General features: G+C 55.7%; 2 protein-coding genes across 2 annotated transcripts; one reads left to right on the top strand and one right to left on the bottom strand.

Moving 5' to 3' along the window:
* Positions 1 to 181: 181 nt before the first annotated feature.
* COL26b_003102 (uncharacterized protein) lies at positions 182 to 892 on the bottom strand (the record flags this gene model as incomplete). Its single annotated transcript, XM_053176007.1, has 1 exon — positions 182 to 892. A coding segment is annotated over one exon (711 nt), but the record flags the coding sequence as incomplete, so codon positions are not given.
* Positions 893 to 17,326: 16,434 nt separating this feature from the next.
* Positions 17,327 to 19,728, top strand: COL26b_003103 (uncharacterized protein; the record flags this gene model as incomplete). Its single annotated transcript, XM_053176008.1, has 3 exons — positions 17,327 to 18,076; positions 18,200 to 19,540; positions 19,609 to 19,728. 3 exons carry the CDS (start codon positions 17,327 to 17,329, stop codon positions 19,726 to 19,728), a joined length of 2,211 nt encoding a protein of 736 aa, XP_053039908.1.
* Between the last annotated feature and the right edge of the window lie 931 nt (positions 19,729 to 20,659).

Here is a 20,659-nt window from a genome sequence, read left to right on the forward strand (position 1 = left end):
AGAGAAGGAGACGGAAAGAGAATGGGGGGGGGGGGGGGGAGAGAAAGGAAATAAGAAAAGGGGCTCGGAGCTAGTGGTGTTCGTGACGTCGAGAACAACTTCGTTGTCAAAAGTCCTCGCCGTCCATCAAACAACGATACCAGAAGAAGTAACAGCACGCAAACACCCACATCGCACCTACACTGGGACCGCCCACGACGTCGACCATCTCGATGCGCCGCGGCCCCGGTGCCCTCGACTCCTCCCGGCGGATGCGCTCCTGTTCTGCGAATCGCACACGATTGTACAACTCCCGGGAGGGCGCATAGGTCGGCGGCGGCTGCGAGACGACCAAGCCGCCACCCCGGCCGCTGCTGCGACTGTTACCGGAAGTGCTTCTCGAATGCGTCGGCGGCGCAGCCCTCATACTCAGATTCCGTCTTGGCGGATGCTCGACATGTTGGACCTGCGGCACACTCCCTCCGCCCCCACCACCGCCGCCCGTGTTCACGGCATCACGACGTTCTCTATCGTCACCACGGCGACCATCGTCCGAAGAGGGATGAGACGAATAGTCGGAGTAGATAGAGTAGGAGCTGACACGATGCCGGCCGAGGGCGCCCGAGCTGCGTTCGCTGTTGCGGGGTTTGATGTCTCGTCCGTTGTAGTTGAATTCTCGCAGCCCGCGCTCAGCGCTCTCAAAAGGGGGCGGGGGAGGGGGAGGAGGGGGAGGAGCCATTGGAGGGGGGCCAGGGGGTGGAGGGACCTCGTCCGCCTCGTCGAGTCCCGTCAGCTGCTGCTTCTGCATCTCCTTGAGCTCGAAGAGCTGTCCCGTCGGACGCTCCATTCTATAGAACTTGAGCTGCGGCGAGCCTTCGTCGAGCGGCGGCGTGAGGGTTTTCGAGGAGCTCATGGTGGGCGTTGAGTTGTTCGTCTCTCTCTCTTCTGACCTTCCGACCGTAAGGTCGTCATCAGCATCCGTTGGGCGTCGAGAGGAAGAGGGGGTTGATTTGGTGTGTATCAACTGCCTGGAGACGCCCTGACTCGGCGGCAGGTATGACGACAGACGCTCAGGGCAGAATGTATTCATTCCGGGGTCATCGGACCAGGATAAAGGAGCACGACGAATCTCGCGCTTGCGCGTTCAACAATCAACGGGGGTTCCGGAGTCAATCGTTGACCGGCGACGGTGATCATTTGGTCAAAATGGTAAGTTGTTCCGGAAGAGATGGGAGGATGGACAGCTGTCACGCACCGAAGCTCCCGACATCCGTGGCAGCCGGCGAGGTGTCCGTCACAAGAGCCTCACGGCGCGGGCAACCCGCGGTCGTCATGTGCACGGAGCCATTTCATCGCCCTCCATCCCACCACCCCTTTAACGAAACCCAGATTGACTTTGGGGTCTTGGCTCAAGCTTCGCCCTCGCATGCCTTGGCCCATGGGTCTGAGGCGGGAATTTGTTTCTTGCGGTCTGCTCGTACATTGAGGAGGTTGCCAGCGTGCGAGGAGGTTGCCGGTCCATCAGTACCCGTAAACCAAAGGAAAGTCCAAGTTGCACCCACGCGTCCGAGGCCCCTAAAACACAGTCGTACAGCTATCGGCAATGATGCCATTCAGAGTTTGGTTTGCTGTTTCTCGACCGCGTCTTGCGGGAGCGTGAAGGTGCCCTCACTACCCTCACCGTCTGTGTGTGTGCATGTGTATGTGCCCGTGTGTTTGCGTGCAAGTCTGTCCTGCTTACCGCATAAGAGAGTCCGAACGAGCGGCGGGATATCGTATTCTAGGCGAATGAGAAGTCGGCTTGCGGGACCCAAGTGATCGGAAACGGAAAATTCTAGTGCGCGCCGTCGTCTCGAGTTTCTCGCGCTGGTATCGGAGAGACGAGATTGGCGCGGCGGGTCCCCTGGGGAAATCGGCGCCGGCCGTTGTGGAGGAATGACCGGCCGTGTTGAAGATGCCAATTCCTATCGTGCCCGTCGGTTTCGTAATGTGTAATCTAGCATGGTCGGTCAAGCAATGCCCCGAAGGACCTATTTCGCCACGACTCGAGTCATTGGCGTCGGCAAAAGAGGGATTGTGCCATCATAGCGCCGTCATCGTCAGAACTCAAGACAATCCCGATATAGGTCCTTTGGAAACCATCGACCGTTGGCTCAGCTATATCGGGCTGTGACTTTGGGGCTCTGTTTGTGACGGCAGCTGTCCATCAGATCTGGTTAGGATTCAGATAAGAACACGGGATTGCTGGTTAGTTACCCCTTGCAACGACGTCAGCGTTCGTGACACTATCAGCAGCAGATGCGAACTCGTGATGTGCCGTGCAGGTAGGGTTCCGGACGATGGCCGACGAGCCGCTAAGGCATGCAGTGCTCCGTTCGACGGCCTGCCGAGACGCTGTAACCCACTGCCATCTGCAACTGCCGGACTTGAAGATGATGGAGATCACCTGCGGGCGATGCTGGTCCCTGGCCGAGAGCAAAAGGGCGGTCACGGGCCCCGAGATGGGCGAGAGCGTGCTGGTGCAGGCCGTTGCGCATTGCTCTTCTCTCCGGGGCGTCTCCTTGCTTCCGTTTGCTCGTCATTGCTGATCAAGCAGTGAATTGACATCTTGCAGCTGTTCAGCCACTTCGTCGTCGAAGATTCGGGAACCATAGCCATATCGTACTTGCTCTGATCATGCCCTCCAGCTTCAAGCCTCAAAGTCGTTACTTCTCGTCTCAACTTTGCCTCACCGTTCGTACAGCAGCCAGCAGGTGCGACAAGCTCGCCTGCATACCAGCATCCAGCATATACGTCTGTATGGGAATGGGGGTCAGATAATCAGGCCATTTGCAATCTTTAGCAGCAAACTATGCGGCTAGGCACGCATCGACTTGCGGTAGCCGAGGCTATGCGGCCAGGACAACTTCTGCCTCTAGTCTTGGGACGAGACTTAATTGACAGGCGGAAGGGTGCGTGCAGCGGCTAGTCTCGACCGCGCCATCGCTAGATGACATTCGTTGAATCTGAACCCCGAGGGGGTAGAATACCTCCTTCAGGTACAGGGCCTTCATCCAGGAATCCGTAGGAAATGACACCCGTGTATTAGTTGATGATAGACAGTTCCAGACCCAAACGAACGGATATGCTGGCAGACATGGCTGCCCTCCACTCTCTGCCGTAGCTACTAACGGCTGTGCACCTCAGGCTCAGTCCGGTTGTGGCACTTGGGTTCGCGTGGTGTTCAGCCACGGCTTGGAGCTCCATTGTGTCTTTGGTAGAAACATGGACCCAAGACAGAGGTATCGGCAGTTCGCCAAGCCCCGACAGGGTAAAACAAAACGCACAAAGCCTGAGGGCATAGTCTCACAAAGGCGTTTTGCCACGCGAGAGAGTGGCACAGCTGCATCCGCGGTTGCCCAGCATCCAAGACCATCCAGGTCCTGGATTCGGAAAACTGCGGACTCCCGTCGTGCAGGGAAGATGAGGTTGAGGTCACTCCGCGCCTACAACCCCAATTCAACTCTACTTGAACACGCCGTATCCATGTGGGACACTATGCCGAACGGCAGATTTGAAGATTGAATGGCAGCTCAACCAGCGCTGTATAATGTGCGCGCAATTGGTTCGCCAAGCGAGAAGAGTCATTGAAGTCAGATAAGTACTGCGGAACGTCGGTTTTTGTGTAACGTTCCTCACGCTACTTGCCATGAGCGGTGACGCCTGCGTGGTTGACGGGGATTCGAGCGGGCGCGTTGATTCGGTAGTCCTGCGGATAACCAGCAAATGATGGCTCGCTGATTCACTACCGCCGATGAGGAGCAACTGCCATGGCTGGTAAATTGGCAATGTTTGGCTATCGCGTTGTCCGAGCTGAGCATTGATGAGCAGCCATCCGTACTTCTCAGACCGGATACCCAATATGACCTTCATGTACCGCAGGCTAGGATGGGCTGTCAACTAAAGGTGGGCAAAAAGCTCCAGCTGTCAGAGGCGTGGTCGTGATTGATCCCCTGGCGCCGCCAAAAAACTAAAGACACGGCTTTTCAGGCTCCCTTGGCTGCCCCCTATTAAGCTCATCCTTCCACGGGCATTCTAGAACCAAGCCCACCCCCCATGATGTTCTTGAAAACGGCCTTGGTTCAGGTCGAGACGGTCCATCATTAAACCAAGCCCGTCGCGACCCAATTTGAGAGCATTCTGTGTGAAACGGTCTTATTTGGCCCCGAGAGGCATCGTGACTTGACATGGATACAGGCGTTAGGTCAAACGCCTCGAAATGAAGCTGGGCGGCGTAGAGGAGAGCGAGCGACCCACGTCGTGGCCGGCAAGCTGTACGCAATTCAACACATGGCTAAGTACCTTGTACGAGGTCACAGTCCGATCGACCTGTCAGCCCCGGCCCTAGAGGCTAGACAGCTAGGAAGCGCTCGCTGTGTCGTACGACGGAGGGGTGCCGATCGACCATGCTCCACCGGGAGAGCCGCCTTCATCCTCCCTTTCGTGTAAAAGTGCTCCGTACAGACAAACTTTGCGGTGTGTATTGTGTACCTTGCGCTCAGGGATCGGCTGGCAAGGCTTGACCAAGGATGCTGTTGCTCTGGATCCGGTGTCAAAAATGTGCCACGCGACGTTGTGACGAGCCGGGATGGGGAAAAAAAGCGGTGTTGACTGGTCCTGGAAACAGGTTGGAAAGAGAAGTGCCAAAGAAAAGTTTCATATCATTGCTGAGGAGTGGCTCCCGCGGAGTATCTTGCTCAATGTTGTCCACACCGCGCCAGGAGACACTTTAACTCTATACCAAGTAACGAGTGGGATTGGCCGGCTATAGTTTGTTTCTTCATCGCTTCGTTACTGGCTCTCATGTGTCTCGGGGGCTCTCCCCGAGACCTCTGGCCAAGGTTGGTCTGAAATGACCGCTTCGTCATGCGTTGCGTTTGTTCGATACGCACCATTGGCCCCGAAGCCGCCGACCTGGATGAAAGTTTTTGGAGCTTGGCCCATTCTCCAGCGGGCGACCAGCAACCCGCCTTTGGTGACATACTGTCGGTATCTTGTGCTGGGCTTCCTGCCCACCCATACCCGCGTTGCCCTGGGCTGCGATGGTTCATCGCTTACCGCTTTGACCCGGCCACTCGGAGCCATGTCGTTGGCGGGTGCCTCCAACGGGTTGTTTGCTTGCTTGCTTCACCTCCATTGTATATCCGCTTTGCCGTATCGAATGCACATGCGTACACTGGGGGTTGTACGCCTGAGGCGTGTTCTCGTCCTCCCCTGTGCACGCGGTGACTTCACCGATCTCAGCTAAAGGCATGGCAGGGCGGCAAGGGAATACCCGGCCCTGCCATGTGGCATTGGAGATTTTTCCCTTGATCCCGCCGACCTGTAATTTAAGCACCACAGCATGCATACGAAGCGTGAAAGCCACGCCGGTATCCGGACCGCACCCTGCTGGTTCCGCGTTTCTTGCGGTTTCACGCTTGATCGGCGTAGCCGTCAGTTCGTGGCAACACGGCGAGATCGGCGATTTCGAACTAGCGACCGCCCATCTTCATCGGTTGGTGATGGACGATGGGTTCAAGCCGATGAACCAGCCCAGGGCAGTTGTCGTCTCAACAGGCGCCTCTGTGTCCCTTCTTTGGACAGGTCTCGGGGGTTATGATGACTCAGGTGACAAGTCGGTCAGTGGTGTTCCCTGTCGGTGTTTGTCTCGTAAGCGGCGTCTACTTCAAATTTGGGCCCAGTCTCCCATGTGCCAGCGTACCGCACAAAATCCTTCAGACCAGGCCCCTGGCGTCGAGTGCGAATTTCCGTGTGGCTTGCTAACCCACGTGGCAATCTCCACCATTGTCGCCAAACACGGCTTAGGCCAGGGACCAGTAGTCTGAAATCAGTGCGGTGCGGTTGCTGCTGGGTATCTGTACAACAGTCTCTGATCATGCCAAAGATGTGATGCCGCAGGCTCTAGAGGCACTCGTTGAACGCTGGTGTATTGATGAGAGCTTGGCAACCGTGCCTCTAGCCTGCGCCTTCGTGACTGTCATTGTGATTCGATATATGCCCCGCGCCATCTGCACGTTGACCAGAAGCGCCCGCTGAAGCCATAGGGTGTGGAGCGCTTATCAATAAAAACGGCGGGCGGCCAGCCAGGGTTAAGCATCAATAGGACGAACTGCTTGACGCCGGTCAGATGAGCGGCCAGCCGGCAGCCAGGGGCAGCTTTCAGGCACTGCCAGTCTGTTGGTGCATTATACGGCGTTGTTGGACCTGTTGCATAACGGTTCCGATAGGCGACGACTAGACACCACGCGATCCAGGTACCTCCTCTTTCTCTCAATTGGCGACATCCCAGCCTGAGGTTGAGGTGATATTGAACGGGATCACTGGCGATGCCCTTATCAATGCGAGGCGTATCCGGGTAAATTCAAGCATGCGCCTTCGCTGTGCAGCATTAGGACTTCGAACTGTCCGCAACACCGAGAATCGGTCCATTTCACTGGCAAGGGAGCCCTCAGCACAGTTGAATTCAAGCAGTCGTTTGCAAGAAAAAGAAACGATTGCTTGAAACAAGCCTTGCCGAACACGTGTAGCTGCGGGCTGACGGAGGCAACCCCGGATTCGGGTTGACGGGCGGAAACAGAAAAAGAAGCAAACGCTCGCATGTATCCATCCGTAAAAGAAACCCCTCACGAGAAAATCCACGTGGGAACAACGGGGGTTAGCCAGGGATTACACCAATGGCTTCCGTTGCAAGATCGATTTACCACCGTCTACTTGTCAAGTCAAGCCGCGTCGTGTGTGGTAGGTAAAACCGTATACTCCCCACCAGATGTATTTACCGAGTTATTGACACCCTGCAGCTTGACGGAGAAATGTAGCGCCCGCTAGGTCTTGAGGTATTTGTTGCGCTCTGTATACGCTCCTCGAAGTATTTCGCCTCCAACCTCACCGCCGCTCATCCAGTTGAAATGCTGTGGGGCGTCTCTCTCACAACTCCTGTGTGGGGGATTCCACTTTGCCCTTTTCGGATAGACATAGGGCCCTGGTCTCGAACGTTCCCCTGAGTAACCCGAACGTGCGTATCGCTGAAAGCCTGGCCGTAGGCCATTCCACGCCGCAGTTCCGACAGCCGGGCAGCAATTTAGAAACGGGTTCACATCGCTGCTGAGCGAATGATATTAATGTTTGTGGTGAGATTGACGCCCGCATTCGCTAGTGCACCAACTCGGGCCATGACCTCATTCTTCCAGAAGGCAACTTCGAACCGAGCCAGGCCCAACGCAGCATGGTTGCATGCATAGCCTCAACAAGACCCCTTGGCATCGTCCCCACGAACGATCAGCCATGTCTTTGATCCTGTCACGTAATTTCAGCTCGTCGATGGATCAGCCGTCTCAGATCAGTCGAAACGCGTTTAACTACCCGCCAGATGAAAAGACACGTGTTGAAGCGCCGCCACATTCCCACCACGTTCGATCATGTCTCCGCTATTGGGCTCGCAATGCGGCGATCCAAGTGATAGGTCGCAACATTGTCGTGCAATACGTGTATGTCGCCCGGATGACTGATGTGATATCGTACGTGGGTGTGAATTTGCTAGCCTGAGCAACCTTCACCGAGCTCGTATCGGGGTTTGCATCGCCTGGTCGCTGGCTGCTGGTCGCTATCCGAGCTTTCAAGCGATCCCCTTTCTCTACATGTTGCGTCTTTATCATCGTAGGCGCTGTATTGACCGTTAAAGTCTTCTCCCCTTAGTCGTGAATTGTAGCCGAGACTGCTATGGCAATACGGACCGAGAGCCGTTAAAGCCCTACCATGGATCGCTGCCCTCGCGCATAGTTATGCTTTCGGCTACCAATCCAGTTTGGGGCATCGCCGGTATCCACTGAACTGACCAGCCGTTACAATGAGGAGTTACGAGATGCTGCGTACTGCATAGTAGTGGTTTGCGCCGCCAGATAGTACCGCGCTTGGCAGTTGGAGGTGACTGATCCCATGTGCTGGTTTCAGGGAGCATCCCAGGTGTGAACTGCCGTTCACTTTGGAACCTGACCCGTCAGAGTTGCGCGTCGTTCGGTATCGCAGTTGGTTTTGAAATAGGACATTTTGATAAGCTGCGCAGGAAGCTCCCGGATATCTCTCTCATTTGCTCGCTGGACGCGGCAGGTGTGAAACACAACCACGGTATGCATCACGGGAACAGCCTCTCGCTGCTCAACCACAGTTGCGCTTTCTTGTCGGCGTGTTTTTCGGTTTGAGTAAACCCGATAACGATCTGATGTGTGCTTCGCCTATCAACTGAAATGCGCTTTTGGGACCGGCGTCCGCGGATTTTTCGTTTGATCTGATCCTCAACTCGACAGACAGTAGAGTTCAACTGGTGCCAGGACTGCCGAGCAATGGCTGACCTATCATTACTAAAGGTTGCTGCCGTACATCGAGGGCAGATGCGGGAAGACGGGCAGCGAAACGTCAGACGTTTGAAACCGAAGCAGGCTTCCCGGGCTTTTCAAGCTTTGCTTCAGTCGGTTAGCCTGGCATCATCAATGGAGTGACTGGCTGTTCGCAAGTGTTTTTGGTTCCTTGTGTGCCCTACTGCACCGGTGCTGTACGATGTTGCCGGTATTATGCGCTGTACCTCGAAGTTTCGCCGCAGACCGCCTTGTCCAAAACCGCAATCAAACCCGGGGTGTTCCCTCGCTTGTGTTTCCACGAGGGCTTCTAGAAGTCCAGTCGTAGGGATGTTCTGTGGGCGAGAGGCGGTGCAAGGCTCCTCTGATCCACCAGCTCCGGCGTCACAGAAACACCATGATTAACGGGCGGTGTTGAGCTGTGGAGCGTCTCTTTAACCGCACGCCGTACGGATACACAGAAGCCGTTTGTTCGTCTCGTTTGTAGCTGCAGCCGAGACGATGAGAAGGGAATGAGATGCCACGGTGTGCACGCCCTTAGCTAGGAATAGTCTGCATCAGTCCACGCCCACAGTGACGCCGGATGGTCAAATGGCTTGTCTCGTTGCGCATGAAGTGAGACTGATTTTTTGCATCAAAACTTTTCAGCCTCGTCCGACGGCAGCGAGACGACGGGAGGGGAGGGCATTAGCAACCAGCCACTAACCACACAGCTAGGTAGCGAGCGGCGACAGGCACACTAAGGCACCTATGAGCAAGCTCGATTGGCCCCTAAACCCCTAACACGGTGGACACGGCAGGCTGAAGCTCCTTGGGGCTTTCGTCGGTAGTGCATGGCAGGCCTGCAGTGTAGCGTGGTGAGAGAGGTGCAGAAGTTGGGGTTCCACGTTGTCTGCGCACGCTGATTTGGCGCATACCTGGAACCTTGGCAATTTCTGAGATGCGATGCTGGGCTATTGAGCGGGCAGACGATGGACTAGCGCTTCAGGCGATGCTTTGTTAGGCAGTTGAGTCGCGGCCCTGGCTGGCAACGGCGTCCAAGTGGGCGTTTTGGGGGGCGGCGACCAGGCTCAGAGTGCCAAGGGGGTAAAGATCGGCGTCCGGGACCAAGGGACCACAGCGTGTCGTTCGGAAATAACGAGCTCACGGTCCACGGCTCAAGGTCCACGGTCCACGGAAGACGAGTCTGGCGGCCCATCCATGATCCAGGAGCTCCTCAGTCATCACGGTGACTCCGAGAGCGACGTCTCTTGGGAGCAGCTACCTTTGGCTCACACCCGTCAAGCCAAGCATCGGTAGCGACGTTGAACGTCACGGCACGCAGGCTGAGGGTTTCACCATCATTCCGCGTCTTCCTGCGTGTCTGGCTCCAAGGTGTCCTCCTGGTTGAGGTCAGGTCAGGCAGGTGTTGAGACCCGAAGTCCTCGACATCGCCAGGTAGTTTGGATCGGTATCCGTGCTTTGTGTTGACATTGCAGAGTGCTGTCTGTATGTAGTTGAGCAGATGGCAATAGAGAATGCCGTTTCCGTCGTGGAATGCCGATGGGACTGCCGACAAAAGCATGGCTTCTCTGGGATTTTACGTTTCCCTTTCCGCGATCTGGGACTTTTCGATTGCCGTCGTCATGTTTCAGGCTTCTTTAATCGCCGTCGGAGGGAAGGCCGGCACGTTGAAAGAGTGGACGAATGGGGTGGGAGGGGGCGGCGTGCAAAACCTTATGACTCTGAGGGTCTATGTCAGACGGTGACGGTGGTCGTCTGTAACGGAGGCGGAAGTGTACTTTGCTCAGCGCAGCGCAGTACAGAATGGCAATAGTGTTGCGGTGCAGCGGATAGGACAGCGGGCAGCGTGTCTGGCGCCGGGGGCGAGGCGGCCAAAGTCAATCCCCAGAGCAGCCGCGCGAAGAGGGCTGGACGAGAAGATGGTGGTACAGTGCCGCGCCGTAGGGACCAGCTGTAAACACTGTCGGCTCGGGTGCCGAGTGGTGCGTGGAGCGAGGCTAGCCCAACGTGCGAATTGAAACGGGATGTGTTGGGCTGGCCGGGTTAGCAAGTTGAGTTTTGGTTGAGTTGAGTTGGATTCGAGGTGGGTGGTGTGGGTGATCCTTTGGGATTTCCGGGTTGGATGGATGGATGGATGGTGGCCTGCATGGAAACGATCAGTCAGTCAGTCAGTGGGCAGCGAGCAGCACGGCGGGAGCATGTTCAACCGTAATGAGCAAGAAGGCGATGTGATGCGATGCGATGCGATGCAATCACGTAAGGTATCCCCGTGCCTTAGGTTTGGACGGTAGCAGGAACAGTCATCAACGCACTGCAACGCAACGCACCGTTGTCCCTCATCGGCGACGGAAGGCAGGCAGGCAGATAGACAGACAGACGGCAGAAGCAGCGGCTGAAGACCGGGATCGAAGGGGGAAAAAAAAAAGAAGCAAAAAAAATTGGGCGGGAAATGAGGGGGGCGACAGACAGCAGGACGGGGACAGGGGTTTGTCTGCGTGGCAGCAACGTGACGCCGCCAAAGAAAGACGGAGACCCACCGTGATCCACTGCGTGGCTCGCAGGGAAGTTGCGGCCCCAAAACAGCTTGGCTGGGTGGGAGGAATCCCTGAGGCCACGCGCCGATCTGTCGGCCTGTGGTGAGACTTCCAGGAGCGGTACCCGCTCCATGCCTCATTGGTCGCTAGGCCTTTGCTTAGCACACTCAGGCAGCAAAATGCGAGAAAGTCGGGTTGTCTTTTCACGAGCGCTATCCGTCGCCCATGGAGAATTATGATCCAGGTATTTAGGTAAGTGAACACCGAGTGAACGGTACCCTTACACAGCCGGCGCGGTGTTCGGCGGTCGGCGCAGACTGCCCAGCGAGAAGCATTACAGGTAAGTGCCTTCCTTCCATTGGTAAGGTAGATAGGTAAGGCACGGTATCCGTACGGTAATAAGGGCAGGCACTGCAGGACGGGAGCTGTCGAAAAGGTACGTTCCTCGCCTTACCTCATTGCTTCCTTCCTTCCCTCCCTCCCTCCCACCGCCTTACCACTTTCTCCCCGAGGCATGGCATCTGCGGCCATCTGCCCCCATCTCGTAGGCACCTCCTTCCACCCTCGTCATCTCCACCGCACCCACACACATCGCGTCCCTCATTGGTCCACCTCGCTGGGTACCTGCCTGATGTACCCGGCGACACATGGAAGCCATGAGATGGAGCCACCCGATTGCTGTCTTGCGGACGCCTCTGTCACTTGTCCCGAATGTGAGCACACAAAGGTAGCCGGTACGTACAGTACATGCCCTCCACGGCAGGAGGTACTTGGCCTGTCTCGACTCACCCAGCCGCTCAAAGTCGAGGTACGGGCCACCGACTCTTGCTCGCATCCACTGCTGCCCACTTTATCACCACCAGACCGTCCAATTGCACTACAGCCTACACCATATCTGAACCCTCACGATAAACGTCGTCAGCAACCTCTCCGCCCCGACTCCCCTCTCCTCGACCAGCCCTCCAGTTCCCAGCGACCAAGTGGGCGTGGTAAACATCACCGCCTTTTCAAAACCTTTTCAGACCCTTCAACCCCTGGCAACCGAAGCTGGGAATACCCGCCCGACACCTCCCTAGTCCACAGACTACCATGCGCAGTATTGTCAACACTAGACTTGCAATTCTTCGATAAACAACATCATTGCCGCCAGTCTCTACTCTACTGCCCTACGCCGTAACAACTGTCTCTGCCTTGTTACTCACTCGCACTTCCTATGCTAAGGCACTGTATCCGTACCTTCTCAGTCTCCTTAACCCCACAACGCATAGTCAACTCACCAACCTACCCAGTGTCTTGACTGCAATTTTGCCCGACTTGCTACGCCCCACCACAACTCCTAACAATCCAAAACCCCACGTTCTTGTTTCTCTAGCGTCTCTCTACTTTGTGTGTTGGGTTGGTTAATTGCCGCTCAAAGACTCAACACCTCAAGCTTCAGGGCGGGCTGCGAGTAGTTGCTGGTAGTTGCTGCGTAGCCGGTGCCGGTGCGGTGCCTAGGCCTAGGCCCCTCCCCTCTTTCCCCTCGGTGCTTTGACACCGTTCCTAAGCCCTGGTGTTCCCGTCTTTCCAGTGAGGTGGGAGAACAGAGTTGCGCATACCAATATCAGATGGCGAGAGTGTCGAGCTATTCTTATTCTGTCTGCCCCAAGTCGGGGTACACTCCCTTACGCCATCGTCCCCCTGATGCGGACGCCGTACTTACCTACCGTATATACCCTCCAACTTCTTTTCTGCTCGCCCGTCTGTGCTGTGCTAACATCCGTCCTCCCCGTCCCCCCACCATCTACTGCGCAGTATCTGGCTGTCCTGTCTTCCATCCATCCATCTTGTTGCCCGCTTCCGATCTCCATCAAACCCCGAGGTGCCCCCCGGCCGGCCTCTGACATCAGAATCAATGTAAAATCATACCCTCATATGTGTACACACGAGTAGATAACCAGAAGACGATTGTTTGTCCCGGCACGTGCCCCTGTAATACGAAGGCGTGTGAGCCACGGACGACATGCACATGCAGTCGAATGCATGCGGTTGTATCACCACGACGTCTAAACTGCTCATGCTGATGAATGGCTCATACTTGAATGCATGGGTTGCAGCTGTGATATCGCCGACCTTGAATCCGTACACATGCGTACATATGCCGCGTTTTGGTCCAGGTTGTCGGCCCACAACTAGAGAGGCTCAAAATAAAGACAGAGGTCTTTCTTTACATTTACTCAAGCCACCAGCAGCTACCGTACTCAAACGGCAACCTTCATACACGTGCCTCAACCCCATCGCTTCTGGTTGCTTTCTTTGTTGCAATGCCCATACAACACCCGTATTGTCTTTGTACGGAAATGGCGGACTTTCGTCTCGTACGAAACATCTCGCAGCGACGTGCCTACCTCTCTTCTCTGCTGCAGAGTTTCTGCCCCAACTAGTTGGGCTGGAACGGCCGCATGACGAGGATATATTGCCTTTTTTGCCTGCAACTATGGGTGATGACATGGCAGATGTTCTGCCCACAGCATCCGATCAAACGGCACCCAGCCGTGGACGAAACCTCGTCCAAGGGGCGACATCGTCCGGAGGTGAAATGTGCGAGGCGCGAGGTGTGTGGTGGCCGGACTGTTTCCTCACTCACTCTGCCTCTGCCTCTGCTGCTGCAGCATTGCCGCCCTGGAGTCTGGACAAAGAAAGGCCGAGAGAACGGCGACCTGACATGGTTCATACGACTCGTTTGGTTTGGTTCAGGCACCCGGTCAATGTTATTGACTTTCTTTCCTGTGTGATGTAATCCCCCATATCCGAAGGGACGGGTAATGTTGGGCTGCGTGATAGGTCTGGGCCTTGAGGTGTGTGTGTGCGAAACTACATTGTCATGGTTTGAATGTGCGGCGGGTTGAAGAAAAAAAAATAACGAAGCCCAATATCCGCAGGCAAACGTGAGCCCGCCGGAGAACGTCCCGAAAGACGCTTTCCGAAGCGAACCGGCGTGCAACAAGGGCCCAGGCTACTCCGGACTTGCTTGTCTTGATAATTGCTGATGGATCTTATTTCCGTCATGGTTTGGGGCTAAGCATCACGTTCCGTACTACGACTTGCGGCAGTCATTCATTCATTCATTCATGTCAACCGGCAGCACGAACGATAGAATTTTTTTTTTGTTTTTCTTGTTCGTCTATTCGGAGGCACCGTTCCCCCATCTCGGCCCCTTTTGTTCCCATTTGGGGGCCGTTACCACGCAGCAATTTGATCAAACGTCAGAGTTTTCTTCTTCCATCTATTCTGCCCGTTCTTTCAGGGCAGATGGGGGGCCATGCTGTACGTAACGTCGTGTCGTTGAGACAGCAGAGGGAACAGCTGCAGCTGCAGCTCCTTGGCCTCGGCCTCTCCCCCTACCCACTTCAATCCCGCTTCAGGCTTCAGGGAGGGGGAGAACCACATGACAATTCGTTCCGGTCCCTTCACCTTCATCCACGGTGCAGACGCCTCCTTACCTAAGGTCTAACGGTCAGGATTGCCCAGACCGTCGTTCTCTCCTCGTCAGCACACCGCATCTCACGTCTTCTCTTCCCTTTAGGGCACCGTACATGAGTGGGAGGGGGTTGGATGGGTTGATCTAGGCCCGCGCAGGGCATGGGGGCATGGCAATGGCTGGTGCACACGGGGGGCAGCAGGCATTCACACTGAAGGGCATCAGGCTATCGTGTGTACCTTACTGTCCGCTACGGAGACGGAGTCCGGTAGTCTCTGTAATTCCAGAGGGACTTACTGTGTGATAGTAGTACCTTACAGAAGAGACTACGGCGTTACGGGAGGGCAAGGCATAGAGCAAGCAGGGTATATGGTGTGGTCACTGGTATAAGGCGTGCTGGGGTAAGGGGAGGTGAGGTGTGATTGAGGATATGATGGAATGGGAGGCAGGGCGGCACATGGCACTGCGGAAAGTAAAAGGGTAATGCATGGCCAGAAAGGTACTTGGCGTAGCAGCGTAGGCTCCTGCATGGCTGGAGTACCTTCCTCCGTACCACCACCTTGCCTTGCCTTACATGCCAGACAATAATGGAGTGTAGCGGTTGATTCCATGGCTGCCCATGTGCCCTGGCCCGCTGATGGGGGGGGGGTGAGGTCGTGGTGAGGTGCCAATGGCCCCCTCGGTGGGACCAACCAGCGGTACGGTGGAGTGTAGCACTGAGGGGAGAAGGAAGAAATGCTCATTGAAGACTGCCCGACCTCAAAGGCCAGGGAGGGGACACTGGAGGGGGGGGATGGAGGAGGCACTCTGAACACTGAAAGGGGGGGCCGCAACTGCAAAGGGCCGCCATCAGCGGGGACGACGGTGGATCCTCAACCGGGGCGGACCAGGGTGTTCAACGGCAGGTGGCAGTTTTCTCTGCAAAACCTGGGATCCATCGCCATTCACATCTGCTCCGCGAATGTGCCAGTCCAAGTCCAGTCCTGCTTCCAGTCTTCCGCAGTCTGGCTCTCGTCCAAGGTCTCCCCTAAAAAAATCGGATTGCCCCTGCCCCTGTCTTGTCGTGCGGTGATTTGGCCGTGGTCTTTCTTTGGCTTGCTTCTGCTGGTCAACTTCTACCGACACCGTCGTTGTTCGTGGTCTATCTGTCCATGTTCAAGTCCAACTTTCAACAAGTCTTTCCTACTTGCTATTCCGCCTGGCTTCCGCTTTGCTTTCTTGCTTTCTTGCTTGCTAGCTCGCCTACCTTACCTTACCTTACCGTACCTGACCCTTCCTTACCTTCTGTCCCTGACGACGTCGTTACTCGACTCGACAACGACGACGGCAACGACTGCGCCCTAGCTACCGAACTGACGGTGCTCGTTAGGCTGCTTCTTTTCCCCTTCCAATCCACTCCCCAGGCACTTGAATCCAGTCTAACTCAAGCCCCAAAATCACATCTACCCAGTCATCAACCTCCTCTCTCACTCTCACGGACGGAACAGCCAGTTTCCAGACAAGCAGAGTCCAGTCCACACCAGCCCAGCCCAAACCGATTCAGTCCAAGCCCAGATTTCTAGTCCGCACATCTGCCGCTCTCCCCTCAAGGCGTACCTAGGAAGACGATTTTCTCGGATCCTCATCCTGCGCATCGCTGTCGAGTCCTGCGTGGCCGTACGGTACCTTACCTAGCTGCCGTACCCTCGTCTTCAAATCTCTCTCCCCCGGCTCGTGGAGGAGGCGCATCCCGTACCAGAGAAGCACGATCGCCGTCATCTTATTCTGGCCTCGCATTTCCACACCTTGCCGTTAATACCATATCCTTACGGCTGTTATTTCCGTCGAGCCCTGTCACAACCGTCTGCCCTATGCTTCCCGGGGCAGTTTGAGCATCGTCCAGCCCGGCAAGGTCGTTCACGGACAGTCGAGCCCTGGACTGGTCAGCGGTATCAGTCAGATCACCATCAGCACCAGTGAGTCCCCTGCCCGTCTTACCTCAGGCCATCTGTTGTATCCGTACCTACCTACCCTACCTACCTACCTTACTCTGCACATACCTGCCTCTGTGAAAGAGGCTTTTCTGATTACCTACCAATGGTTACAAACCTACCTACGTCTTTGCCTACCTTACCTCACCTTACCCTCCCCTATCTGTCTGTCGTCACTGCCCCATTCCCGTCTTAGTCGTTTCCATGTACACACACGCGCGCGCGCACACATATCTCCATATATCACAACCCCCGGTTTCCTTTGAGCCGTGCTTGAAGTACCGGCACCAATTTCAACACCGACACCAACTGGTCTGCATCCCACCCGACCCGGCCGTCGTTCGCCGGCCGTAGCGTGGAGCGTCGTCCAGGGCATTCGACTTGCGGCCTCTCACAGAGGGAGAGTGTGTGAGAGATAGCGAGAGTGGTTCAGAGAGAGAGAGAGAGAGGTATGTGTGTCTATGAGTGTGTGTGTGTGTGTGTGTGTGTGTGCGTGTGAGAGCGTCCAGGGGGTGTGTGTGTGTGGTGTGTCCAGGCCCAAGTCCAGTGGTGTCCTCTCATCCCTCTCTCTGCCTTCTCCTCTCTCTCTATCCCTCTCTCTGGCTGTCTCCTTGTACCCAGGGTACCTCGTCTCTCACTCCTCCCACTTCCACTCCCACTAGCCCCCCTCCCCCCCTTGTATTGTCTACTTGCAGGGTTCCGCCGTCTACATGTACATCAGCCCCTTGAGGCCTGTGTACTCTGTACTGTACTTTGCTCGCTTTACCATGCCATACACCTCACCTTAGTGCTCCATTCGACTCCCCATGTCCCTTATTCTCCTTCTCCTCCACCATTACCACCACCAGACACCACACACCTCCTCTCCTCCTCCACGCCCTGCCTCACCAAGCCCGCTTTCTCTTCTTTTTTTTTTCTTCTTGCGCCTTCCTTTTATTTGAACGCCCGTCACGCCGTCCGCGCTTTTTCTAACCCTCCTTTTCCCATTAGATGGCCGCTGTCTCCAAGACTTCCCGACCTCCGAACCACGAGCCACAGTCTAACGAGGCCAACCTGCAACCTCGTTCACGCACCACCACCACCAGCGCCAACCCCAACCCTACTACCACCACCACCACCACCACCACTACCAACACTACTACTACTACTCCTCAATCATCTGCTGCTGCCACTGCTGCTGCTGCCGCTACCACCACCTCCTCCACCACCACCAACACTACATCATCATCGACCGATCCCTACCACGCTGTCCCCGCCTCTTCGGTCAATCGCCCGTATTACCGTTCTCACCACCACTCGCCGTCAATCAGTTCTTTGCAAAAGCTGCAACGTTCTGGCGGTCTCTTTGGCTTCGCTGCTGCAGCCTTTGACAAGACCCAATCCGCTCTCGCGACCTTCTCCTCAGACCAGTCTGTACGCCAGCGCGCCTCCAGTTCCGCATTAGGCAGGGCCTCTTTCACCCCCGACTCGGCTTCCGACGCTGCCAGTATTGGCCCGACAGACAAATACCCACGATACAGGAGTCCCTCCAACTACTCGTCGTCGACCAGCACTCTCAACCACCCAGAGGGCAAGTATCCAAGCCAGTTGTCGCTGGTCCAGGATCCACCCTCTCAACCCTACAGCGAAACCGACCCCAACAGGCCTCTGCCCATTCGGCTGCCGAATATCGAGAGCAAGATGCATCAAACATCGTCGCGGCTCCTCCGCATGACGGACGATGACCGCCCATTCACAAAGGTTAGTTACTCACCCGGACGCATTCCCTGCGAAACCCCTCCTCCCAAGCCTGATCACCACCCGCGCTTCTGCCCCGCCCACGGGCCCTGCATCAATCGTTGCGCTAATACACGCAATCTGCAGGACTTCAAGGATCTCTTCTCGACCCTGATTGTCAGCCTCTTGCCTTTGTCCGCCCACCGAGTACGATTGACGAGAGTGGAAAACACCTTTCTGTCCGAAGATGCGATCAACAACCTGGGTTCCCTCAAGTTCTCTCAATCCAACAGAATGCCCGACCCCAAGGACCCCTCCAGGATAGTGACAACCACGACGACAACGACCTTCTCCATGGCCAAGGACATGGCCCGCTCCATTTGCCAAAAGTTCCTCGAGGCGAGATTCATTGAGTCGGCTGACGGAAAGTACCAGCAGGTGTACAACATGAAGGGCTCCGTGTGGCAATTGACTCCCAAGGGCGTCACCGTGCTCGACCGCTTCTGCTCCCGCAATGGCATCCAGCAAAAGTCCATTTCCGACCTGGTCGGCGCCACGCTATCGCAATTGGTCATTCTCGAGAGGGACGGCCAGACTGACAAGCTCATCACAGACCGTGGCACCATCGAGGTCATCTTCAGGAGATTTATCGGCGCACACGGCCCCAACGTCAAGTCAAGCGTCAGCTCAGCCGACTCTGACTCTTTGAGCGATTACAAGGATGGTCTTACCGGTGTCAAGATGGCTAGCGAGCGCAAGGTCAACGGCAAGACATACAAGGACACCTTCACCGGCAAGGCTGCCACTGACTGGCTGATGGACTGCTGTACAACCGTGGACCGTCGGGAGACGTACGACATTGCGTCTTTGTTCGTGGAGTACGACCTCATTGAACCCGTGGTACAGGATCGGGCACACATGGCACAGTACCCGAGCAACAACCTGTTCCAACCCACCAAGCACTCCGTCTACCAATTGACGGCCAAGGGCAAGGATCTCATTAACGGTATCGGCGTGAGAGGACGGACATCGGAGAGCGAAGCCGCCACGCCGGCTTCTTCTCGCAACGTCATTGCGAGAGACTCCAACACCCAGAGATTGGACAAGATCCTCAACGATGCTGCCCTGCGTCTGCTGTTCAGGGAAAATCTGAGAGAAACGCACTGCGAGGAGAACCTGTCTTTCTACCTGGACGTCGACGACTTCGTCCGCAGCTGCCGACAAGCAATCAGGGTCGCCCAGAAGAACCCGAATGCGAACTCGATGGACGGCATCAAGGAGATCATGGCGCAGGCCTATGGGATTTATAATGCATTCCTCGCCCCCGGATCTCCCTGCGAGTTGAACATTGATCATCAACTTCGCAACAACCTGGCCACTCGCATGACCAAAGCCGTTGGCCAAGACGTCGCCATGATTGATACTCTGCAAGAAGTCATGTCCCTGTTTGAGGATGCGCAAAATGCAGTTTTCAAGTTGATGGCTAGCGTAAGTTTATTCCTTTCCCAACTCAACCCGGCATGTTTGGCTCGATGACTAACCCCACTTTGTTACAGGACTCGGTGCCCAAATTCCTGAGGAGCCCCAAATACGAGCACACTCTGAAGAACTACGACTTTGACTCAGTCGGCGGCCGTGGTGTAGAACGCAGCACGAGCCGATCGAACCGCAAATAAACCATGTTCCGGACTGTCAGTGATGGCCTACACCGCAACGAACCGACTGAGTGACGGCGATATTTTCTGCACATCTCGCATTGCGATTCGAACGATTTGCACGCTTAGAATCTCGCCTCGTCGATGCTGGTTGCGCAGGCCCCCCCGATGGCATTTACGGCACTTTACCCACAAACCATAATCTTGTGCATACATACATGGTGGTCTTTGATTCATTACCAGGCGGTGGGCAGGATCTTTTGCTTTTCTCGGAGAGGCCCGAGCAGGGCCGATCTTCTGCCATCTGGATTCTTTTGGAAATGACGGCGTTGGGGACGGACAATATTCTTAGAAGGAGAGACCCCATGAGTCGGCGAAACTGATTCCGCGGAACATGATCACGTCATCATCATCACATGCGGATTTCACTTTTGTTACCAAATTTTTTTTTCTTTTAATTTTTTTTCATCTTGTCTTGAATCATAGCTGGCTGGCGGGGCGGATGATCATAGAAGGACGGCATGGAAGCACGAATCTCGACCACGATCCGTGAGACGAAGCTACAGGCGACCAACGAACGATTATTGTTGGCGTGAGAGTGGAGGACGAGGCGAAAGGCCCGCCCGGATGCCCTTGGTTGGCACGCCGGGATGTGACAAACACGTGGGAACATGACGAGAAGAGAACGATGAGAGAAAAAGTGAGCGGCTGCTGTGGGACGGACAAACCAAAGGGGAAAAGCAAAATAAGGGAGGAGGAGCGGTCGTCGAGCGGCCTGACTCAACTGTACATATCTCAGCGCTTCCCGACCCGGGTCGGGGAAAGCCGCTCAACTCTTCGACATACCCTGAATGAGAGAAAGCAGATGAAAGTGGTATTCAAGACCGGTCCCTTGGGAATGTGCGTTTGATGAGCTGCGAAGAGCCTCGAATCGGGAAAGGCATGACCGTTT

The sequence above is a fragment of the Colletotrichum chrysophilum genome (assembly GCF_026319265.1).
Source record: "Colletotrichum chrysophilum strain AFK26 chromosome Unknown scaffold_17, whole genome shotgun sequence".
NCBI lineage: Eukaryota > Fungi > Ascomycota > Sordariomycetes > Glomerellales > Glomerellaceae > Colletotrichum > Colletotrichum chrysophilum.